This window comes from Palaemon carinicauda, chromosome 12, assembly GCF_036898095.1.
Source record: "Palaemon carinicauda isolate YSFRI2023 chromosome 12, ASM3689809v2, whole genome shotgun sequence".
NCBI lineage: Eukaryota > Metazoa > Arthropoda > Malacostraca > Decapoda > Palaemonidae > Palaemon > Palaemon carinicauda.
Genome location: NC_090736.1, coordinates 130786567 through 130811390, shown reverse-complemented (window position 1 = coordinate 130811390; position 24824 = coordinate 130786567). Strand labels below are relative to the sequence as shown.

The 24824-nt window shown below is 44.8% G+C and overlaps 1 protein-coding gene across 2 annotated transcripts in view; it reads right to left on the bottom strand.

Annotated features, from left to right (window-relative positions):
• Positions 1-24824, bottom strand: part of LOC137651284 (solute carrier family 12 member 9) — a 126122-nt gene that overhangs the window by 74967 nt on the left and 26331 nt on the right. For both annotated transcript variants that reach the window (XM_068384552.1, XM_068384553.1), the window contains 2 exons: positions 11189-11366; positions 600-734 (listed from right to left, as the gene is read on the bottom strand). In XM_068384552.1, coding sequence (XP_068240653.1) covers positions 600-734; positions 11189-11366 — 313 coding nt within the window. The remainder of the gene's footprint in view (positions 1-599; positions 735-11188; positions 11367-24824) is intronic.

Below are 24824 nucleotides of genomic sequence, written 5' to 3'. Positions count from 1 at the left end.
TTTTTAAGCAATAAATTTTTGCAATCTATCTAAACTGAGCGTAACTGTAATATCTAAAAGTTACAGCTTATCATGATATACTTAGCTATCATATAGAAAATTTTATACATGTAATGATATACAGTAGTGCAATACTTTTCGTCCTCATTTGGGAAATACTAAACACTGACTCATTAAGCATTCAACAAGACTTCAAATATCCAAGATGAAGTGCTATGATAAAAAGGAAAGGAGAACTTTTGTATGTAAAAATCATAACACAGTATAGTGTGTACTGTATATATTAATTGAAAGTGGATCACAGTTTTAGCACTCTAATACAGATATGTTATCTAGATTTCTAATCTCTTGTCCATAGTGAGACTATGCAAGTAGCAAGTAGTCATTATGGTAACAAAAAAGCAAGAGGGCTATAACATAACTCTCGACTGTGTGAAATTTTGAGACCAGGCTGTTTTTAAAGCATCATGGAAAAGAATGTAAGTGTATAATATAGCTTTTGCAGATGACTTACCACCAGCACTGGAATGCAAATCAGGGTTTTAACTAATGAAAACAATACCAGAGCAAAAATAATGATGACAAATAAAAAAGGATACAATATGCTCCACCACCCTCAACAGCGCCATTTGTTGAAATTGCACAAATGGAAAGGATGGTTACCAGAAGGATTGCGTATCCCAACGTCAATGTACAGCTGGCATACAGCAAGCCTATGTTGCCAATAATAAATCCTGAAAAGTAAGAAGAGGCATCAGTCAGTTATACTGTACACATAAAATGCTATGAACATGGCAGTACCTTAAATAAGAAATCTTACTCACTTTGAAATAAAATACTACAGGTTAAAACTCTTCTTGATCATTCTCCTAAGCTTCAATCCTAGTTCAAATTTGTCCATAGAATTTCTTTATTAGATTGTTTCATTTTTAGCCACAAATCCAATGTCTTCTTAACTTCTTGCTAAAATTCTCTATTTGGATGATTTCAACATATACCAAACTAGGTGGTTACATTCTAACTGTACTGATGCAGAGGGCAGCAGTGTCCTCCAATTCTGTTACTAACAATGATACAAAGTTATTGACATGCCTGTACACCCCCATCCCTGTCCATTATGACCCCACACACAGTAATTTTTGAGATCTGTAGAATTAACCTTTCCAAGTTATTCATCATTCAACTATGCCCACCTGTTGTATCCAAGAGTTTCTTCTTGAATATCTACTGATATCAGCATTCATGACATGAGAAATAAAGGCATGTGAGAAATTAGCACATGTTATTACTCAGAAGTTGGAAAAATAAGCACAATAGTTATCAAACCAATAAGTCTATTGGTCAATATCACAGAGGCCCTGCAGTAATGGTAATGAATTATCTGTTATTCAAAAGAAAAAAATAAACCAGTAACTTCCATTGCAATCCTATAAAGAATTTCAGATCCTAACTGCTTAGGGGATTATAGAGTACAATACAAAATTAAGAAGGAAGAATATAGTGAATGATTTGTGATAAATTTGGAATAATTTGTTTTTTCCTAAAAACTGTATACTGTACAAATCTTTAGCGCTGTACATAGGAGTATTATTTTGGCGATAGCTGAAACCAGCCGTAAAGGCTTTTGCGAGGTGTAACTACCCTCCGCGTTAGTAGCGGGGTTAGTGGGGTTAGACCAATCACCCCACTCACACCTGCAGTAAACAACTGTCACTTTGCAATTATTATTATTATTATTATTATTATTATTATTATTATTATTATTATTACAATCTAGGCTTTAACCCTAGTTGGAAAAGCAAGATGCTATAAGTCCAAGGGCTCCAACAGGGAAAAATAGCCCAGTGAGGAAAGAAACAAAGGAAATAAATAAACTACAAGAGAAGAATTAACAATCAAATTAAAATATATCTAGAACAGTAACATTAAATTAGATCCTTCACAAAAAAAAGCAAAAAAAAAAAAATTAAGATAGAATAGTGTGCCCAAGTGTACCCCCCAAACACGAAAAATCTAATCCAAGACAGTGGAAGGCCAGGGTACAGAGGCTATGGCACTATCCAAGACCAGAGAACAATAGTTTGATTTTGCAGTGTTCTTCTAGAAGAGCTGCTTACCATAGCTTAAGAGTCTCTTCTACCCTTACCAATAGGAAAGTAACCCCTGGAGTGAAGAAGATTTGTTTGGTAATCTCAGTGTTATCAGGTGTATGAGGACAGAGGAGAATGTTGGAAAACATGGGCCAAACTATTTGATGTATAAGTAGGCAATGACAAAGAGAGCTGTAACCAGAGAGAGGGATCCAATGTAGTAGTAGTAGTCTAGCCAGTCAAAGGACCTAAATACTGTCTAGTGGTAGGATCTCAATGGGTGGCTGGTGCCCTGGCTAACCTACTACCTATGGCAGGACTTCCGGAGGAAGGTGATGGCAGAACCAGTACATGTTAAGAGCTCCAGGTTTGTAAAGTTAGGAAAAATACAAGTTATTCCAAATGTCATTTGTTCCGGCACTAACCTTATGCCTTTATGTAGGAGACTCACTCCAAGGTGGGTGAAAGTCCTAAAGCCAACTGGCTGGTGACTGTCCCGGGGTGACACTCTGCTCTGTACAAGGTGTTTAAAGGGCACACTGACACCTCATTAACTCTTGAAGGTTAACGGCCTGGGCAATCGGTGTTAGGTGTAGAATTGGCAATGTGTTGACCTAGGTAAGTGTAATTTTGGAGCCACACTCCTTACTTAACCAGGACATTGCCCTATGCCACTTTGTTTGGAGAATGGGTATATAACTAATATATAAACATATATCAGGTTACACAAACGGCATGGTACCCACCTGCAGTAAGAGGAGGTCGCCTTGCAGAGTTCCTTGGATGATGAACCCCAAGAGAGGGGAGGATGAAATAGGAAGTGGCCGTCACTCACACATTCATCCTAGACTTACTTGCGGGTAACATCTGCCCTCAACCCACTGCTACTTGTCCTACAAGGGAGCTGAGGTGTTATTAACCACGTTTTGTGCAGCCACCACAGGACCTAGGGTAATTTATCCAGGTTCCTGTGGGTTATGTCTTGCAGGTAGTGGGCAGTGAATATTGTTTGTTGTTTTCACACGCCCGCTTGCAACACCTGCGTCAGTGAAATTCTTTTTGAATGTCAGGAATGTGCTGATACCCGATTTCATGAGCATGGGGACGATGACTGGAAGGTGAGGAGCCTGGATGCATGGCTCTCTCGATTCCTGTCTAATTCTGGAAGATACAGAGTTCTATGTAATCTTCCTCTTGGTTCTTCCATGCTCACAAAGAGCATGCTGATCTGAAGGTGGGCTCTGGAGTTTCTTTTCAAGTATTTCCTCCTTGCCCTCACAAAACAGAGTAACAGTTGGGATGGATCATCTGTTACAGAACGGAGACTCTCAATCTGGAGGGGCCTGATTCTAGGATCTGCTCCAGCTGGATTTTGAGTCTTAGCTATGACCCAAGAGATGAAACTGAGTGTCACTTGCCCCCATCCCTGTGAAAGGGCAGTGTCACAGGGCAGACCATGTAGTTCGTTGACTCTCTTTGTAGAGGTCAGGTCTAAAAGAAAGACCATCTTCAGGGTAAAGTCACAATTAATGCTTAACGAGGACGGTGGTTCTTTCAGTGAACGTAGTATTTTCACTACATTCCCAGGAGGTGGTGTAATTTCTGAATGAGGGCAGGTGTGCTCAAAATTCCGTATGAGGAGAGATCATTCCATCGAGGACGAAACGGGAAACGTTAACGGCATTCAGTTTAAAATGAGGTTTAAGGCCGAGCGATAGCCTTTCATTTCCGACACCAAACAAAGTTTTCCTCTCAGAGGTGTAACGAGGTCCGCTATTGTTGGTATAGTGGCCCTGAGGGGAGAGATATACTGTCCGTGAGACCAACAAAGGACGGTCCACTTTGCCTGATATACTAAAGCAGATGTTTCCTGGAGGTATCCTGCCATTCTTTTGTCCCCAGTCTCGAAAGCCTTTCTTTCCGAGGGGTTGCTGGATAACCTCCAGGCGTGAAGACGAAACGATGGAATCACTTCATGGAAGGTCAGTAGATCGGGAAGTGGAAGAAGCTGTCTCGGTGCCTCTGTGAGCAGATGCAAAAAGTCCAAGAACCATTCTGCATGTTGCCACAACTGAGTTAATAGGGTCATCGAGAGATCTTGGGATGGCCTGAATTTTTTAAAAGCCTCCTTACTAGGCCAAGGGGGGGGGGGGCATGTAGATATCTGTCCTGTCCCATGGATGTTGGAAGGCATCCTGTTAGACTGCCTGGGGATCCAGTACTGGCAAGCAGTAAACCGGAAGATTCCAGTTTAGGGACAACGCAAATAGGTCGATTGTCGACGAACTTCACAAAGTCAAACTTTGCTGGCTATTTGTCATCTCAGAGACCATTTGGAGCATGCTTTCTGAGTTCTTCTGCTCAGATTGTCCACCAGCTCGTTCTTTTTGTCCAGGGTGAAATAGGCTGAAAAGCTACCAAATTTTTCAAGGCACTCCGAGGATTTCCTCAGCTAATTGGCAAAGGTGCCATGAAAAGTACCTCCTTGCTTGTTTGTATGTGACACTACCGTAATGTTGCTTATCAGCACTGTGGAGTGCCCTGAAAGGAGTTGATGGAATTGTCTGAGGGCAAGAAAGACTGCTCTCCTTCGAGGAGGTTCATGTGACACTGTCGCTCGGATTTGGAACAAAGTTCGGATGCTGTGAGGTGCAACAGTTGAGACCCCAATCTTTTTTTATGTGTCAGTGAAGAATAACAAATCCAAAAAGGAGAGAGAAGGTCTACTCCCCTAAGCAGGTTGGTGACTGACACCCACCAACTCAGGCCTTTCTTCTGCTCTAGACCTACAAGCACAGAGGTGTTCGGTGGGTTGTGGTGCTGAGACCAAAAGGTTTTTAGCTGCCACTGTAGAGAATGAATGTTTAGCCAGTCGTTGGAAACCAACTTCTCGAGGAAATTTGGGTGTCCCAGCAGCTTTTGCAAAAAGGTCTGCTAGAAACTTGTCCTGCGAGGGAAATTGTTGAGCTACCTCTCCTAGTCTCTTTATTAGTTCTTTGGACGGAAAAATTTTGCCTAGTTTGGTCATGATTTTCATCCCCAGATATATCATCTCTCAAGAAGGATGCAAGTGCGACTTCTCGTAATTTATCACGATCCCCAGATACAAGCAAAAAGGCGAGAAGCCAGTCGTCTAGATAACGAGGAAGATGAAAGCCATTGTTGTGAGCCCAAGTAGCCACTAGGGAGAAGGTTCAGGTGACCACCTAAAGAAGTCATGGACAGACCGAAGTGCAGCACCTTGAACTGGTATATCTTTTTGCCTAATATGAATCTCAGGTACTTCCTTGCGGATGGATGAACTGGGATCTGGGAGTACGTCTCCTTGAAGTCTAACGATATTATGAAATTTTGTGGTCTGGCGGCCTATCTGACTATCTGAGCCGTCTCTATCTTGAACGGGGTCTGCTGTTGGACAGACTCGTTCAAGGGTGAGAGATTGCTGAGTGGTCTCCAGCCTCCAGAAGCCTTTTCTATAAGAAAACCAACTGTAAAAGGCTGGGAACCTACCAAAACCTCTAAATAGTACCTTAACTAGCATGGTCTGGACTCCCAAAGGTCTATACCTTTGCGGATCTCTCTGCGTAGGAATCTGACATCGTCGGGTGGCGGGTCAGAGGAAAACGAGAGAATACAAATGGGACAATGTATTCCTCTCTAAGTACGGAGACCGACTAAGGTTCGGCCCCGTAGGGCATTCACCTTTGCCCTCCGATCTTCAGGCACTCCCCTACCAGTGGACTGACCGGAGGAATTCCCTTCCTAGCGGGATCATACCCGTTTACCTCTCTTGCCTCCCTTGGCCCCCTCTTCAAACATTTGGATCGACAGGGTCGTTTGGGACCTAGGGATTGTGCTGCTTGTTCCTTCTGCTGCGAACTTCTCTCCGGATAAGATCTCTGAGGTGGCTGGACCGCGGACTAAGGGCGTGAGGTCATAGTGCTATGGAGGATGGAGTCTTGGCTCGCCTTCCTCCACCTGTCTGCCATTGCCTCAATGTCCTCCACATTGATGAGAGAAGGACCGTCAACTGAGGAGTTGCATAACCTCATCGCTTCTCTCCTTGATACCTGCCTCTGGAATCCTCAGACCAGAGCATTGCATCACCTCAAAACTGTGTTAGGAACTTCAGAGTTCTAGTTCCTGAGAGGAGAAGGCTAATATCACCTCTCTCATCTGGAGAGTAGAGGGGATTCATTCTTAACGAAGTAGCCTGATGTTCCTAACCAGTAGTCAAGTTATAGATCGGACGGCAGAGAGTAGTTTGCAGCCCCTTCCACATTGACAGCATCAGCAGCAGAGACGTTCCCCGGCAAGATCGCTAGTTTGGTAGAGAAGAGTTCTGCGTCAGGACAATAAATTGCCGGATCCAAAGGTAGGAGAGGGATCACTCTCCACAATCTTGTAATACTTCATCTGCTGTATCTATGAAGGATGGAGTAACCGAGAGGGGTTCACCAATCAGAGGGATTGTGATGCTCCCTACCTCTTGGCGTAAGCCCTCTTCTTTGCCACCTTAACCCCCACTTGAGCAAGGTAAGGTTACACAAGTCTTGGCATGTCATAGAAGAGGTTGAGGACTTATCCTTGCTCTCTGCTGGTACTTTATCCGGTTCCTGTAGAGAAATGACCTTCCTTATGCAGGAGAGGACTTGCAGAAAGATATGGTCTGCATGTTTCTGCTCTAGAGGAGAGATCTTAGGGCTGTCAGACACAGGCAACATCCTGTCAGCCAGAGTTCCTTCTGGCAGAGGAATGAGCACTTGGAAGTAGATTGCAGTGTTACAGTCTTATGAAAACTGACGTTGAGGCCGACTGGCATTCCCCTTGAAATTGACTCTCATCCATAGAGAGCTGATTCTTGGAGATGGTCTCAGAATCCTTCCTTTCTTGCGGACAGATGTTAAAATCCGCTAGAAGGGAGGGGCTCTCCCTCCTCTCTGCCTCCCTAGGTCTTGCACTCTTAGAGGAAGTGTGGAGGATTAATTTTTTTTTTTTTTTGCGAGAGAGAGAGAGAGAGAGAGAGAGAGAGAGAGAGAGAGAGAGAGAGAGAGAGAGAGAGAGAGAGAGAGAGAGAGAGAGAGATTGACTTTATTTGCTTTAGTTTTGCCAAATCGAGAGAGAGAGAGAGAGAGAGAGAGAGAGAGAGAGAGAGAGAGAGAGAGAGAGAGAGAGAGAGAGAGAGAGAGAGAGAGAGAGAGTGCAGGTATGGGTGTGTGTGTGTCTGCGGTGCGCCCGCCGAACAAGTGGTAGTTAGCGTAATGATTGTTTGTAGTGGGAAAGACTGTTGGTATAATTGAGGTTGTTTGTTTACCTATTTTAGCTAGGTTAGGGCGGTAATGAATATCTTGGGCGAAAAGATTTTCTATTTGACTGTAGCAGGAGTCGATTGTTTTTTTGTTCATCGACCAGCCGGCTTGAAAGTGATTTTTTTTGTATTGGAGCCGTAATTCCTCCTTTGGACTCCTTTGGAGTTTTTGTTTGTCCGTGGCCTGTTGGTTGCCTGCCGCACAATTATAGATAGATTGATGACAACCCCGTAGGTTTAATCATGTAAGGATTTGAATATAGACCGCTCTCGTAACTGTTGATGACCAAGCCTAATATAAGTCCCGGATGATGATGATGATGATGATGACGACATTGGTTTGGCCTGGACATGGAGATGATATTTTGAGAGTATAAAGTTAAGCAATTGCGCAGTGAAATCGGACGTAGGCTAATACTTTTTGCCAAGAAATTGTGGCAGTGGGCTAGGAGTTACCCGTATGTGGACGACGGTGACCACACACAAACTTATATATTTGATATTTTAGTGTTTTCGCTTATGTTGGTGTTAGATGTGATTATTGTTGCTGGTTTAGTGTTAAGTGATTTGTTTTAGTGTTTAAGTATTTTTCGTTACTGTGTAAGTATTTTTTGGTACTGGGTGTGGACTGTGTTGTTGGGTTAGTAAAGTTTTGTGATTATTGGTGAGTTCTGTGTACCCACACACATCGTTATACTATATATAAAAGTCTGGTGTTATTTTCGTCTGTTTTAGTGTTAAGTCTGTTTAGTGATGTGTGAATTTTTTGTTGTTGTGTTTAATTTGTAAGCAATATAGTTTTAAGGCTATGTTTTGTTTTACTGTTCCCTTTGGGCAATAGTCCAGTTGACGTAAAAGTAAGGGGGAAAGTTTGTGTTGTGGGATAATTTGTAAGTCAGAGTGATCAAAGGTGGGGGGGGGTTTGTTTTGTTTACATCCCGCAACAGAAGCAGAAGGAGGAACCCTTACCACTGCAGCAGCGGGCTCGGGTCGGTCCAGCCCTATAGGCGACAGCCTATACTCTAGTTGTAAGTGAACAAGGTCTCACTGGGGGATCTCTATTCCCTGCAGTTCGTGGATGGACCGTCTCCTCTGGCGGGTTCGGATGGAAGACTTGCTAAAGTAAACATGGCGTGTGGTAGAATGAATGAATGATTTGAAGTTCTCAGGCATCCTGACATCGAAGGTCATTGACAGCGAACGCGTAGTAGAGGTAATGCGCATAGCCCCATCAGGCAGATGAGCTAGCCCGCCCACATCGCAAGGTGGTAGGGCACGCAACACTGAGCAAAATACGTTTGCGAGACAGAGGTTAGAGCGCTCCTCTACAAGCACGCTATGGAGAGAAACTCTCCTGCTCGTCCTATCCTCCTCGCGCAAGGGCGAGGAAGGACAGCTAACTGCTGAACGCTTGCACACAGGCAAAGATCCAAGTTCTACTTCGTGATAAGTAGGAACCTATGGATCAAGCTCCTGAGAGTTTGGCCTTGAAAATTAAAAGCTCGTCCTACCCCTAACAGTGGTTGGTGAGCAGCCTATGTCCTCCCTTTGGATGGGTACAAAAAAGCCAGTGCTGGACTTCTTCCTTCTAAGAGGTTGAAACCATGAGGCATAGGTCCCGAAGATCCTCGCCTTGCAAAGCTCCATGAGCTTTCTTGTGCCAACCGGCACAATGTAGGTAATAATTCAGAAGAATTATAGCCAACAAGTAGATTCTCCTTTGTAAGAGGCAGAAACCATGAAGCACAGGTCCTGAAGGGCCTAGCCTCACAAAGCTCCATGAGCTTTGTTGTGCCCCAAGAGGCTCGATGTAGACAATGACCCCAAAGAGTTACAGTATAGCTGACTAGTAGTTTCTCCCCAATAAGAGGTAGAAACTATGAGGCACATGCCCTAAAGGGCCTGATCTCACAAAGTTCTAAGAGCTTTGTTGTGCCTAGAGGCACGATATCGGCCATAACCAAGAAGAGTTATAGCCTACGATGAAAGAAGTGGCAATGGCAAACGATAGGCAGACATTATCATCTATGGCAAAGATCCCGAAAGGAGACTACTCACGAGACTCGTTTTGTACCCTGTGGGTATGATGGGAAAGTGCAGGAATTGCAAGAAGTCACTTGACTTCTTCGTCGCCAAGCTCCAAAAAGCTTTGCTCCAAAGAGCAAGAACGGGGCAGGAATGAATTCAACTCCCATCGGCGAAATCACGCGGTGGGGAACTACTCATAAGACCGTCTCTCCTACGAATGGGAAAGGCGACCAACCCCTGTTGCCGCTGTCGGAAATTCTCACATAAACGAAACGACTGCTAAACAGTGGCTGGTGGAGGGTAACTATCCCTCGGAAGGAAAAGTTGCCCAACACCTGGTAGAGGTTAACTCTTCCTCGGAAGAGAAAGTTGTCCAACACTTTGAGGCAAAACTCCGGGCTGTGCCCTCTACTTCCCATCAATGAGCTGAGCTCAAGTTGAAGGTTGGCATAGAGTGCTGTCTGTGAAACATAGTCAAAGCTAGTTTCTGGTTTCCCCCCAAAGGGATCACTCCGACTGGAAACCCCAAAGGGAACCAGTCTGCCACTGCTCTCATTCCTATGCCGAAGCTGCAGGAACAAAGGTGAGCAGAAGCAGAGAGTGCTGCAGTAAACTGTAACACCCTCGGAACCATTAATTAGCAGAGAGACTCTAAAGCCCCAACAAAGGTAAGAGAGAATTCCCTCGGGGGTGGCCGCTGTTGCTTCGCTAAAGGAAGCAGCAGCAGTCAAACATAAGGGAAGTCAAGGGTCACCATCTGAAAGAGAAAAGGAATTATTAAGTTTTGGGCCGGTTGCTTTTACTGTAATTGTAAATCGGTCAGAAAGCTTTGATGGTAGAGCACGACTACGTCTTTACCTTACCAAGCCGAAATAGAAAGTGACGTTTGTTTACTAGTGCAGGTGTGAGCAGGGTGATTGGCCTACTCCCTATAACCCCTCCGCTAACTAGTGGAGAGTAGTTAGACCTCACAAAAGCTTTAACAGCTGGTTTCAACTATAGGCGAAATACTACTACTACGTAAAGAGCGTAAGGTTTGTATGTAGTGCCAGAACAAAAGTTTGCTCAATCGCTAAAAAGATTAGCTATAATAATGATGACTCACAAGAAACAAGGTCACTGCCGCACCACTTCTCTCAGGAAACTCAAGTCATTACTCTGTAAATAACACTGGTACCTTTAACCAAAGAGTAATTTTCTGTCTTTGGAAGATGAAAACACATGTGCAGCACCATGTTTGTACTAAATTGTTTAAGAACAATATAATTTCTCTTTCGATGTACAAAATCAGAGTCACAATCACAACACCCTTTCTAGCCCACTCAAGATATATCTATTCAACTTTACATCTGACAGTTACAAATTCCATACATCCTTTAATAACTGTAGAAGAGCAAAAGAATGCCTGCAGTAAACAACACATCATTATCAACCTTACTTTTGTCAAACAGAAAAATAAAGATGCATAAGAGCTGGATATATTACAGCACTTTGAAAGAAATTCCTACATTAATGCAATTACTCAACTACAAAAAGTTTTCAAATAAGTGATGAAATTAAAAACTATAAACTTCCACAAATTATAAAATACCGTATATGGAGACTGAAGTACTGTATACTATATAGCATCTGTTGTGGTAAGATACTGTACAGTATTCCTTCAGCAACATAATTTATTTGATTCTTAAACACTTACGAATAAGTAATGAGAAGTAACAAGTTAAAAATATGTTGCCAGATTAGCGTACAGTACTGAACTTACCCACACGAAGGAAAAGGAGTGCACTGAATTGGGAGAGAGAAACTGGGGCAAATACTCCATCGAAAGTGCCCAATGTTCTGTTAGATGAAATATTTTCATCAGAGCCATTGGTATTAGATATTTCTCTTCCGCTCAAGCTTCGAAATAATCTTCGTTGCGATAGTAATGGGGCTCGTTCCTGCAAAAACCATAAAGAGGGTTAGTCAGAATTTCCCTATACAGTATATATGTTTGAATGTCAATCAAATTTGGCCAAAACAAACAATATAAATTTTCCACTTCAAATACTGAGAAGTATATTGAATGAGGATTAAGATAATACCTAAAAGAAAAATTTTATATATCAAGTGTTGTATCCGAAAGACAGACTTACGTATAACACCAACAAGGTCATAGTTCCCACACAGATGTTTTTATCAAAACATAATGACAACTGACCTTATAATCCTCTTGGTCCATTATTAGCATTTCAATAAACACTACTAAAAGCCATATAATATAGCTACATACATACAAACATTCACATTGCCCAGAGCTTTTTTCTGTACACGGACTCTTAGACCATTTTACCTCAAGCTCATTCTTTGTCATAAATATAAATTACTTTTATGATAATTCTATGAAAATTTTAAGCCCACAAATTATCAGTTGTAAGCTGTATAATGAATTCAGAAAAAAAAATTTCATTCAGACAACAGATGCTGTCTTCAAACTACTGCATACTGTATACATATCTGATATTAACTCTTTTACCCCCAGGCTATTTGAAAATTTCCAACCCTTAACCCCCAAGAGGTTATTTTTTTCCCAGCACATTTTGCAGTATAGTTTTTTTAAATTGCTCTAACAGCCTTAATTTTTGTCATAGAGAGGTCAGGTTGGTCTCATTCTCTTGGAAAATGCCTGAATTTTCTCAAAAAATTATCAAAAATATGAAAAAAAAAATTTGTATAGCATTTTTTCGCAAGGACGTACCGGTACGTCCATGGGGGTAAAGGGATGGCTTTTGTGAAACGTACCAGTACGTCCTTTGGGGGTAAAAGGGTTAACAAGACTGTAATATGATAAATTTGGAAGTAATATGTTATTTTCATTAGTAAAATAAATTTTTGAATATACTTACCCGATAATCATGTAGCTGTCAACTCTGTTGCCGACAGAAATCTACGGTCGGGATACGCCAGCGATCGCTATACAGGTGGGGGTGAACACCACAGCGCCATCTGTGGTCAGGTACTCTAGTACTTCTTGTCAACACCACCTCAATTTTTTCCTCGGTCCACTGGTTCTCTATGGGGAGGAAGGGTGGGTCAATTAAATCATGATTATCGGGTAAGTATATTCAAAAATTTATTTTACTAATGAAAATAACATTTTTCAATATTAATCTTACCCGATAATCATGTAGCTGATTCACACCCAGGGTGGTGGGTGGAGACCAGCATACATGTTAACAAAGAAGCTAAGTATCCCGTATTTTATTTTATTAGTTATTCAAAAATACCATAAAATAAATAAGTACCTGGTAAGGAAGACGACTTGAACCATTACTCTGCCTTTATTAAGTACGTCTTTCTTACTGAGCGTAGCGGTCCTCTTAGGATGCTGAACGACTCTTAGGTGCTGAAGTATAAAGGGCTGCAACCCATACTAAAGGACCTCATCACAACCTTTAACCTCGGCGCTTCTCAAGAAAGAATTGACCACCCGCCAAATCAACAAGGATGTGGAAGGCTTCTTAGCCGACCGTACAACCCATAAAAAGTATTCAAGAGAAAGGTTAAAAAGGTTATGGGATTATGGGAATGTAGTGGCTGAGCCCCCGCCTACTACTGCATTCGTTGCTACGAATGGTCCCAGGGTGCAGCAGTTCTCGTAAAGAGACTGGACATCTTTGAGATAGAATGATGCGAACACTGACTTGCTTCTCCAATAGGTTGCATCCATAACACTCTGCAGAGAACGGTTCTGTTTGAGGGCCACTGAAGTAGCCACAGCTCTCACTTCATGTGTCCTTACCTTCAGCAAAGCAAGGTCTTCTTCCTTCAGATGAGAATGTGCTTCCCTAATCAGGAGCCTGAATAGGTAAGAAACTGAGTTATTAGACCTTGGAAGAGAAGGCTTCTTGATAGCACACCATAAGGCTTCTGATTGTCCTCGTAAAGGTTATGACCTTTTTAGATAGTACCTAAGAGCTCTAACTGGGCAAAGTACTCTCTCCAGTTCGTCCCCCACCAAGTTGGACAGGCTTGGGATCTCGAACGACTTAGGCCAAGGACGTGAAGGAAGCTCGTTTTAGCAAAAAACCGAGCTGCAAGGAACATGTAGCCGTTTCAGATGTGAAAACTATGTTCCTGCTGAAGGCGTGGATCTCACTTACTCTTTTAGCTGTTGTCAAGCACACGAGGAAAAGAGTTTTTAATGTGAGGTCCTTAAAAGAGGCTGATTAGAGAGGTTCAAATCTTGATGACATAAGGAACCTTAGGACCACGTCTAGATTCCAGCCTGGAGTGGACAACCGACGTTCCTTTGAGGTCTTAAAAGACCTAAGGAGGTCCTGTAGATCTTTGTTGGTGGAAAGATCCAAGCCTCTGTGGCGGAAAACCGCTGCCAACATACTTCTGTAACCCTTAATCGTAGGAGCTGAAAGGGATCTTACGTTCCTTAGATGTAACAGGAAGTCAGCAATCTGGGTTACAGTGGTACTGGATGAGGAAACTGCATTGGCCTTGTACCAGCTTCGGAAGACTTCCCCTTTAGACTGATAGACTCTGAGAGTGGATGTCCTCCTTGCTCTGGCAATTGCTCTGGCTGCCTCCTTCGAAAAGCCCCTAGCTCTTGAGAGTCTTTCGAAAGTCTGAAGGCAGTCAGACGAAGAGCGTGGAGGTTTGGATGTACCTTCTTTACGTGAGGTAGACGTAGAAGGTCCACTCCTAGAGGAAGAGTCCTGGGAATGTCGACCAGCCATTGCAGTACCTCTATGAACCATTCTCTCGCGGGCCAGAGCGGAGCCAACCAACGTCAGCCGTGTCCCTTTGCGAGAGGCGAACTTCTGAAGTACCCTGTTGACAATCTTGAACGGCGGGAATGCATACAGGTCGAGATGGGACCAATCCAGCAGAAAAGCATCCACGTGAACTGCTGCTGGGTCTGGAATCGGAGAACAATACAACGGGAGCCTCTAGGTTATCGAGGTAGCGAACAGATCTATGGTTGGCTGACCCCACAGGGCCCAAAGTCTGCTGCAAACATTCTTGTGAAGGGTCCACTCTGTGGGGATGACCTGACCCTTCCGGCTAAGGCGAGCTGCCATGACATTCATATCGCCCTGAATGAACCTCGTTACCAGCGTGAGCTTTCGATCTTTTAACCAGATGAGGAGGTCCCTTGCGATCTAGAACAACTTCCACGAATGAATCCCTCCCTGCTTGGAGATGTAAGCCAAGGCTGTGGTGTTGTCAGAGTCCACCTCCACCACCTTGTTAAGCTGGAGGGACTTGAAGTTTATCAAGGCCAGATGAACCGCCAACAGCTCCTTGCAATAGATGTGAAGTGTCCTTAGCTCCTGATTCCTTGTTCCCGAGCATTCCTGTCCGTCCAAAGTCGCACCCCAGCCCGTGTCTGATGCGTCAGAGAAGAGACGGCGGTCGGGTTTCTGAACAGCCAAAGGTAGACTTCCTTGAGAAGAAAGCTGTTCTTTCACCACGTGAGAGTAGACCTCCTCTCTTCGGAAACAGGAACTGAGATCGTCTCTAGCGTCATGTCCTTTATCCAGTGAGCCGCTAGATGATACTGAAGGGGGGGAGGTGGGGTCTCCCTAACTCGATGAACAGGGCCAGCGATGAAAGTGTCCCTGTTAGACTCATCCACTACCTGACTGAGCATCGGTTCCTTCTCAGCATGCTCTGGATGCAATCTAGGGCTTAGTATATCTTTGGGGCCGACGGAAAAGCCCGAAAAGCTCGACTCTGAAGATCCATACCCAGGTAGACAATGGTCTGGGATGGGACGAGCTGGGACTCCTCAAAATTGACCAGGAGGCCCAGTTCCTTGGTCAGATCCATAGTCCATCTGAGAATCTCCAGACAGCGACGACTTGTGGGAGCTCTTAAAAGCTAGTCGTCTGACGGAGCCGGACACAAGATCATGGTACTGCTGCACAGTCTGTGAACTGTCAACCATGGGGAAGCGAGGAAGTACAGTGACAACCCGAAGCTGTCTAGACTGTCTGGGTCGTACAGACAACTCCTTATCGGGTTGCTGAGGTTGCCGCACTGCGTCACAACAAGACACTTCTGCTGGTTGTTGAACGTCTTCCCAGTGACACACTGACTCCGTAAACAAAAAATCCTCTAACAAGGACTAAGCTTGGACTGCATGTCTTGCAACACAGCTCAAGGTCTATGGGAGCAGGTGTGGTAACAGACGGGGTTAGCGACTGAAGTGGAACCATTACCCTCCCTGGAAGCATGCTATGCTTAAATAAAAGTCCATAGAAGGCTAAGCAGCTAAAGGCTCCTCTCCAAATGACAGAGTCCTCAAGGGAAAATCAGAAGGAGGGAGAATAGCACTTTCTCATCTACAGGAACCATATCCGAGAAAAGCTAAGTTCTCTCAGTGAGGGTTTCACTGGTGCAAAAGCAGCAGACTAGAAGGCAACGTTATGAAACTGCTTGACAGTCTAGTGAGTTGGCAACAACCAAAGATGTGTGACTGAGAAGCATGCGGTAAGGTATGCAGAGCATGCTGTATGCAGAGCATGCTGTATGTAGAGCATGCTGTAAGGTAAGCAGAGCATGTTGCATGGCGTGCGGCTTATGCTGCATGGGATGAGGCTCATGCTGCATGGGATGAGGCTCATGCTGCATGGTATGAGACTCATGCTGCATGGGATGAGGCTCAAGCTGCAAGGGATGAGGCTTATGCCGCATGCGTTGAGGAGGATGCCGCATAGTATGAGGCTCCTGCCTCATGGGTTGAGGCGGTTGCCGCATAGCATGAGGCTCCTGCCTCATGGTTTGAGGAGGATGCCGCATAGCATGCGGCTCCTCATAAGCATGAGGCTGCCTCATGGGTAGAGGAGGATGTCGCATAGCATGAGGCTCCTGCCTCATGGGTTGAGGAGGATGCCGCATAGCATGAGGCTCCTGCCTCATGGTTTGAGGAGGATGCCGCATAGCATGAGGCTCCTGTGAGGTTCCTGCCTCAAGAGTTGCGTCTGCCTCAAGGGTTGAGGAGGTAGCTGCGCAGAGAGAGGCTCATGCTGTGAAGAATGCGGTTGCTGCATGCGTTGAGGCGGCTGCCTCATAGCATGAGGTTCCTCAAGAGTTGAGGCTCTTGCCTCAAGAGTTGAGGTTCTTGCCTCAAGAGTGGAGGTGGCTGCCGCAAGAGTTGAGGTTGCTGCCTCAAGGATGGTGGAGGTTGCCGCAACGCAAGAGGTTGCTGCATAGCGCTGGTATCTGGCAACTCCCAATGCGGCAGCTCACGCGTGGAGGTAGGTTGAGGAACCTCAACATCATACGTCTGGCAGGGTGGACTGCGCAGAGGTGGAGTTGAGGTTGCTGCCTCGAGGATGGTGGAGGTTGTCGCACCGCAAGAGGTAGCTGCCTCGAGGATGGAGGAGGTAGTCGCAACGCATGAGGCTCCTACCTCAAGGGTAGAGGAGGTTGCTGCAAAGCATAAGGCTCCTGCCTCAAGTGTTGAGGAGGTTGCCGCGTGGCAAGAGGCTCCTGCCTCAAGGAAAGTGGAGGTTGCTGCACAGAGCTGGTATCTGGCAACTCCCAATGCGGCAGCTCACGCATGGAGGTAGCTTGAGGAACCTCAACATCATACGTCTGGCAGGCTGGACTGCGTAGAGGTGGAGGAGCGCTCGCAGGAGGAGGTGTGTTAACCTTCTCTGCCTGAAACTCCTGCATCAACACCGCAAGCTGAGACTGCATTGTCAGCAGCATAGACCACTAGAGTTTAAGAAAGACAACAACAAACGGAGCTACTGTCCGTTGAAACTGAGGGTCTAAAACAGCTGGTGCGGCAACAGACGGAGTTACTGTCTGTTGCGATACCACCTTGCCTCTCTGGGAGGTGTGCAGTTGTCGTACTGCAGCAAGTCCGAACTGACCCAGTGCTAATGGTACCACCTAGGAGTTGGACTTGCGCGGAAGGGACCGACTTGCACTTAAAAGCTGCAAGATTTGGTCCATGGTTTCTGCGAGAAACCTCTTCCGCAGACGAGGAATAAATGGGCTCTCTCGTCTTTGTGTGGGTGGGGTGATCACGTCGGCTACGTGAGTTGGTTACACCCGAAACCATGGAGGGAAACGTCTGTTCGTCGATCAAGGCCTGCTGAACCCATAAGTCCTTCGACATTACTTCTCCCCTGGGCTTGGGAGCTTGTAAGAGGTCCCAGACTAGGCGAACAACTGGCACGAACAGACGAACCCTCGAACGCAACACTGTAACACTTTGCACTTATCACTTTATCACTTTTGATTTTCTGTTTGCACTTATTTCACTGAACTCGAAACTTTAAGTGGTTTGTACCTGAAACACGCAATTCTATCCTTCATTAAAAGTTAGTAATTGCGAAAACAGTATTACAATGTAACAGAAAAACATAATGAAAGATAAATAATTCAGTGGCTGGAAAAGAGACTAAACACTAGATCAAATAAACTACGTTTAAAATCTCTCACCGCATAAAGTCTGAGAACAAGAATAAAACTCTAGAAACGTTTACCTTCTTCCCCTAAAGAGACTAGGGAGAAGAGCAAAAACGATAACAACGTTACCCGCTTGAACGAAACGTTTATCCTCCTCTCTCTCCCTCCGTCTCTATCTCTCTCTCTCTCTCTCTCTCTTGACTTAGCACCTGAGAGAAGAGCCCAATTATATATATCGTTAAAACATATTATTGTTAAAGGAAAAAAACTGAAAGGTTTCCCAAATAAAAAGTTCCTTTATTAGAATTAAAACCATTTAAGCTAAGAAAGAATGAACGAAACGCTAGAATCGGTTTACTCTTACTGCAACATGACACCGTGATAGACTCTCTCTCTATCGTAACGATAGAGCGCAAGTTGAACGTTCTGAACGTCAACAACTGCAGAGACAAAACAAAACGTTAGTTCAACTTTGAAAACAGTACAAGACTATCAAAGAAATTCTTTCAAAAACATTAAAATAGCATAATATGTTAACAGGTAAAAACAAAATGACGGGCTCAATGTTAATTAACTTCGGTTCCAAGAAAAGACCGCCTACTATTAGGAAAGGTCGAATATAAACAAATATAAAAATTAATTTTAATAAGTTTATAATAAAAGGAAGTTAATCAAAGAGGCCTATAAAAGGTGGAGAGATATAAAATAAATCTATAACTTTGTTAAGCAAAATTAAGAGAGTCTATACTCTCTTCGACACCAACACTTCCGTCTAAGGGAAGGGTCGGCCATTTAAAAGTGAAAGAGAGTTCATACTCTCTTCGTACCAAAATTAAATCAAAAATTAAATCAAATTAATTCCAAAAACTTGCTAAGCTAATGATATAGCTTCCTGAATAGCGAAGGCTAAACTCTAGAGCAAATACATCACCAAATCGTGAGCAATAACTCCAGAATCAACAGCGTATCCATGTAGGTCTAGCCGGAGGCACGACAGAGGAAAAATTGAGGTGGTGTTGACAAGAAGTACTAGAGTACCTGACCACAGATGGCGCTGTGGTGTTCACCCCCACCTGTATAGCGATCGCTGGCGTATCCCGACAGTAGATTTCTGTCGGCAACAGAGTTGACAGCTACATGATTATCGGGTAAGATTAATATTGAAAACTGTATTTTTCCTAACCATACAAACCTGAAGCTTTTTACTATGGAGATATACTTCAAAAATATCTGAAAATGACAAATTTAAGAATAATTCGTATTTTTCCTAACGATACAAACCTTGAACTTTTTATTAGGGAATATACTTTCAGTAGAGCTGGAAGATCAACCATAAGACTTTTAGCAAGATATAACTACAGTACCCCATCGCTAGTCAGAGGGGGAAAGGGGTTAGTACCAGCTACTGTGCTCATACACACACCTGTGTTGTCGCATCACTTTTAATTGCAGACAGGACTTGCATGGGGATAGGTGATGGCAGGCCAAATTTGTAAAAAGAGCTAAAGGTTTCTGTTAGGAAAAATAAAATTATTTTTAATTGTCATTTGTTCTGCCAATAATATAAAAACTTTCCCTCTTTATTATGAAGACTCACCCTGACACCCCGCTAAAGCTTCATGCAATTGCATGCTTTAGCTGCCTGAGCAATCCGTGTTAATGTGTGATACAAGAAATGTGACTTGTCTAGGTGAGAATTCTCGGTCATAGGATTTCTTTGACTAAACCATATACGTTACTCAATTCTTACCTTGCAAAGGGGATAGGGGGACATAAAAAGCATGACAAATTCATAGATAACTTGTATTTTTCCTAACTATACAAACCTTAGCTATTTGTTAAGGGTTATACTTTTGGTGGAGCTGAAATGACGAGCCATTAAAATTTAGCGAGGGTTAACTACCCACACCAGTAGTTAGCAGGGGGTAGGGAGGGTAGCTTGCTACCACTCCCGCTCACACACAAATGTGATTTAGCTCACTTTGCTTGGAGGTAGGACTTCAAGGGGGATAGGGCTGGTGGGCAAATTTGTATGAATAGCTAAGGTTTGTATAGTTAGGAAAAATACAAATCTTTCATTTGTTCCGTAACTGGAATACAAACCACGCTATTTATTTGGGGTGACTCACCCATTAGGAAGGGTGGACATCCCTGCCAATCTGGCTTTTGGCTTTACCCGGGTGCTCCTTATCTGAGTATATTAGTACATACTCAAAAATAAGGAGTCTCTGTCCTCGCTAAAACCTTGCTACGCAAGCTGTGTGTTGAGACATGCAGAAGTGTGACTGTCTAGGTAAAGTTATTCCGAGTCTATTGTGGGGAAAAATTTTATTTTCCTTAGTAAAATAAATTTTTGAATATACTTACCCGATGATCATGTAGCTGCATCCCTGCTGCCCGACAGAAAAAACCTACGGGCGGAATACGCCAGCGATCGCTATACAGGTGGGGGTGTACATCAACAGCGCCATCTGTCAAGTAGGTACTCAAGTACTCGATGTCAACAAAGAACCAATTTTCTCCTCTGTCCCACTGGTTCTCTATTGGGGAGGAAGGGTGGGTCCTTTAATTTATGATCATCGGGTAAGTATATTCAAAAATTTATTTTACTAAGGAAAATAACATTTTTCAATATCAAACTTACCCGATGATCATATAGCTGATTCACACCCAGGGGGGTGGGTAGAGACCAGCATTACAAGTTGACATTATGAGCTAAGTATTCCGTCTTTCATTTTAGCAGTTATTCAAAATAACAAGCATAAAATAAATAAGTACCTGGTAAGGAAGACGACTTGAACAATTACTCTGCCTTTTTAAGTACGTCTTCCTTACTGAGCCTCGCGATCCTCATAGGATGCTGAGCGACTCCTAGGAGCTGAAGTATGAAGGGTTGCAACCCATACTAAAGGTCCTCATCAAAACCTCTAATCTAGGCGCTTCTCAAGAAATGATTTTGACCACCCGCCAAATCAAGTAGGATGCGAAAGGCTTCTTAGCCTTCCGGACAACCCAAAAATATTTCAAGAGAAAGATTAAAAAGGTTCTGGAATTAGGGAATTGTAGTGGTGGAGCCCCCACCACTACTGCACTCGTTGCTACGAATGGTCCCAGAGTGTAGCAGTTCTCGTAAAGAGACTGGACATTCTTAAGATAAAAGACGCGAACACTGATTTGCTTTTCCAATAGGTTGCGTCGAATATATATGGCAGAGATCTATTTTGTTTAAAGGCCACGGAAGTTGTGACAGCTCTAACTTCATGTGTCCTTACCTTCAGCCAAGCTTGGTCTTCCTCATTCAGAAGGGAATGAGCTTCTCGTATTAACAGTCTGATAAAAATAGGATAAAGAATTCTCTGACATAGGCAAAGATGGATTCTTAACTGAACACCATAAAGCTTCAGACGGGCCTCGTAAAGGTTTTAAAATAGAACTTAAGAGCTCTTACAGGACATAATACTCTTTCTAGTTCATTTCCAACCATACGATAAGTTTGGAATATCGAACGATATTGGTCAAGGCCGAGAAGGCAGCTCGTGTTTGGCTAGAAAACCAAGATGTAGAACATGTAGCCGTTTCGGATGAGAATCCGATGTTCTTGCTGAAGGCATGAATCTCACTGACTCTTTTAGCTGTGGTTAAGCATATCAGGAAAAGAGTCTTAAAGGTGAGATCTTTCAAGGAGGCTGATTGAAGTGGTTCGAACCTGTCTGACATAAGGAATCTTAGAACCACGTCTAAATTCCAACCAGGTGTAACCAAACGACGCTCCTTCGTGGTCTCAAAAGACTTAAGGAGGTCCTGTAGATCTTTATTGTTGGAAAGATCTAAGCCTCTGTGACGGAAGACTGATGCCAACATGCTTCTGTATCTCTTGATAGTGGGAGCTGAAAGAGAACGCTCTTTCCTCAGATATAAGAGGAAGTCAGCTATTTGAGTTACAGAGGTACTGGTCGAGGATACGGATACTGACTTGCACCAGTTTCGGAAGATTTCCTACTTCGATTGGTAGACTCTAAGGGTGGATGTTCTCCTTGCTCTAGCAATCGCTCTGGTTGCCTCCTTCGAAAAACCTCTAGTTCTCGAGAGTCTTTCGATACTCTGAAGGCAGTGAGACGAAGAGCGTGGAGGCTTTGGAGTACCTTCTTTACGCGTGGTAGACGTAGCAGGTCCACCCTTAGGGGAAGAGTTCTGGGAACGTCTACTAGCCATCGAAGTACCTCGGTAAGTTATTCTCTCGCGGGCCAGAGGGAAGCAACTAGCGTCAACTTTGTCCCTTCGTGAGAGGCGAACTTCTGCAGTACCTTGTTGACAATCTAGAACGGAGGGAATGCATATAGATCTAGATGAGACCAATCTAGTAGAAAGGCATCTATAAGAACTACTGCTGGGTCCGGGATAGGTGAGCAAAGTATTGAGAGCCTCTTGGACATCGAGGTTGCGAAGAGATCTATGGTTGGCTGGCCCCAGGTGACCCAAAGTCTCTTGCATACATCCTTGTGGAGGGTCCAATATGTTGGAATTATTGTCCCTTCCTACTGAGACAATCTGCTAAGACATTCAAGTTGCCTTGGATGAAACTCGTTACTAGTGAAAAGTCTAGACCTGTTGAACAGGAGAGGAGGTCACTTGCGAACTCGTACCATGTCAGAGAGTAGGTCCCTCCTTGCTAGGAGATGTACATCAAAGCAGGGAGTTGACCGTGTTCACCTCCACTACTTTGCCTTGAAGGAGAGACCTGAAGCTTTTCCAGGTCAGACGTACTGCCAGAAGCTTCTTGCAGTTGAAATGCATTGTCCTTTGACTCGAGTTCCATAATCCCGAGCATTCCCTACCGCCTAAGGTCGCACCCCAGCCTACGTCCGATGCGTCTGAGAAGAGAACGTGGTTGGGAGTCTGAACAGTCAGGGGAAGACCCTTTCAAAGGTTGATAAAGTCCTTTCATCAAGTCAGACCAGACTTATCTTCCGGAAACCGGGATCGAGACCGCTTCTAGCGTCTTGTCCTTTTCCAGTGAAGAGCTAGATGATACCGAAGAGGACGGAGGTGTAGTCTTCCAAGTGACACCAATTGAACCACGGATGACAGTGTCCTAACCAGACTCATCCACAGCCTGACAGGGCCGTGTTCCTTCTTCAGCATCTTCTGGATGGATAGCAGGGCTGGGGGTTGATCGTCTTGTTCAGCCATGTCCTCATCAGAGGGTTCCTCATCCGAAACTGATGAGGAAACGGCAACGGAGTGGGCAACGTCTGACTCGCTGAATCCGGTCGCACTGGTGGATGCGTGACGGAGCCGGACACAAGATCATGGTACTGCTGCACAGTCTGTGAACTGTCAACCATGGGGACGCGAGGAAGTACAGCGACAACCCGAAACTGTCTAGACTGTCTGGGTTGTGCAGACAACCCCTTATCGGGTTGCTGAGGTTGCCGCACTGCGTCACAACAAGTTACCTCTGCTGGTTGTTGAACGTCTTCCTAGTGACACACTGAACGTCCACAACCACCTCCGAGAGTCGCTTAACGTCAACGTGCGACTGGCAACCCACACTGGGTCGCACCGGTGGAGGAACCATCTCAACTGGCGGACGTGAGTAGGATACCTCAGCATCAACAGGGCGTACAACCAACCGGTAGGAAGGTTGTTGACTAGAAGGTTCTTCTCCGTAAAAAATCCTCTATCAAGGACTAAGCTTGGACTGCATGTCTTGCAACAAAGCCCAAGGTCTATGGGAGCAGGTGTGGCAACAGACGGGGTTAGCGACTGAAGCGGAACCATTTACCATCCCTGGAAGCATGTTATGCTTTAATTAAAGTCCATAGGAGGCTAAGCAGCTTAAGGCTCCTCTCCAAATGACAGAGTCCTCAAGGGAATATCAGAAGGAGGGAGAACAGCACTTTCTCATCTACAGGAACCATGTCCGAGAAAAGCTAGGTTATCTCAGTGAGGGTTTCACTGGTGCATAAGCAGCAGACCAGAAGGCAACGTTATGTAACTGCTTGACAGTCTGTGAACTGTCAAAAACTGAACTGTCAACCACAACAGGTGCGTGAGGACATACAGCACTGGTGCATTAGTAGCAGACCAGAAGGCAACGTCATGTAACTGCTTGACAGTCTGTGAGTTGGCAACAACCAAAGCTGTGTGGGGAAGCCTCAACTCCTGACTGACTAGTCTGCTGCGGGCGAGTGGCGGTAACCACAGTGTGTTGCGGAGGCTGACACACCGTGTCAAAACACGGCAGCTTGTGGTAGCTCACGCACGGCAACGGAGTGCTACGTGTGTCTGTGGGAGTCAGCATGCGTCTGGCAGGGTCGACTGCGCATGGGTGGAGGAGCTCTCACAACAAGAGTGTGGGAGCAGGTAGCCATGCTGGGCGCACAACCGTGGCAGGCTGTAGGCCAACGGGTGCATCGTCAACCTTCTCCGCAGTCGGAGTGTGGGAGCTGGCAACAACAAAAGCGGAGTGCTGGTGCGTGGGAGGGACTGCCGTGGGTTGCGGAGCATGCCGCATTGCGTCAAAACACGGCAGCTTGACAGCACCTTCCCACTGCTGATGCGGTAGCTCACGCATGTCAACGGAGGGTGCAGCATGAACATGCGTCTGGCAGGGTCGACTGCGCATCGGTGGTGGAGCTCTCACAGGTGGAGTGTGGGAGCAGGCAGCCGCAGTATCTGCTGAGCGCACAACCGTGGCAGGTTGTAGGTTAACAGGTGCAGTGTCAACCTTCTCAGCACGATACTCCTGCAAGAAGGAAGCAAGCTGAGACTGCATAGTCTGCAGCATGGACCACTAGGGTCTACAAAAGACGGCAACAAACGGAGCTACTGTCCGTTGTGACTGAGGGTCTAAAACAGCTGGTGCGGCAACAGACGGAGTTACTGCCTGTTGCGGTACCACCTTGCCTCTCTTGGAAGGTGTGCAGTCGTCGGATGACTGCAGCGAGTCCGAACTGACCCAGTGGCTACACCTA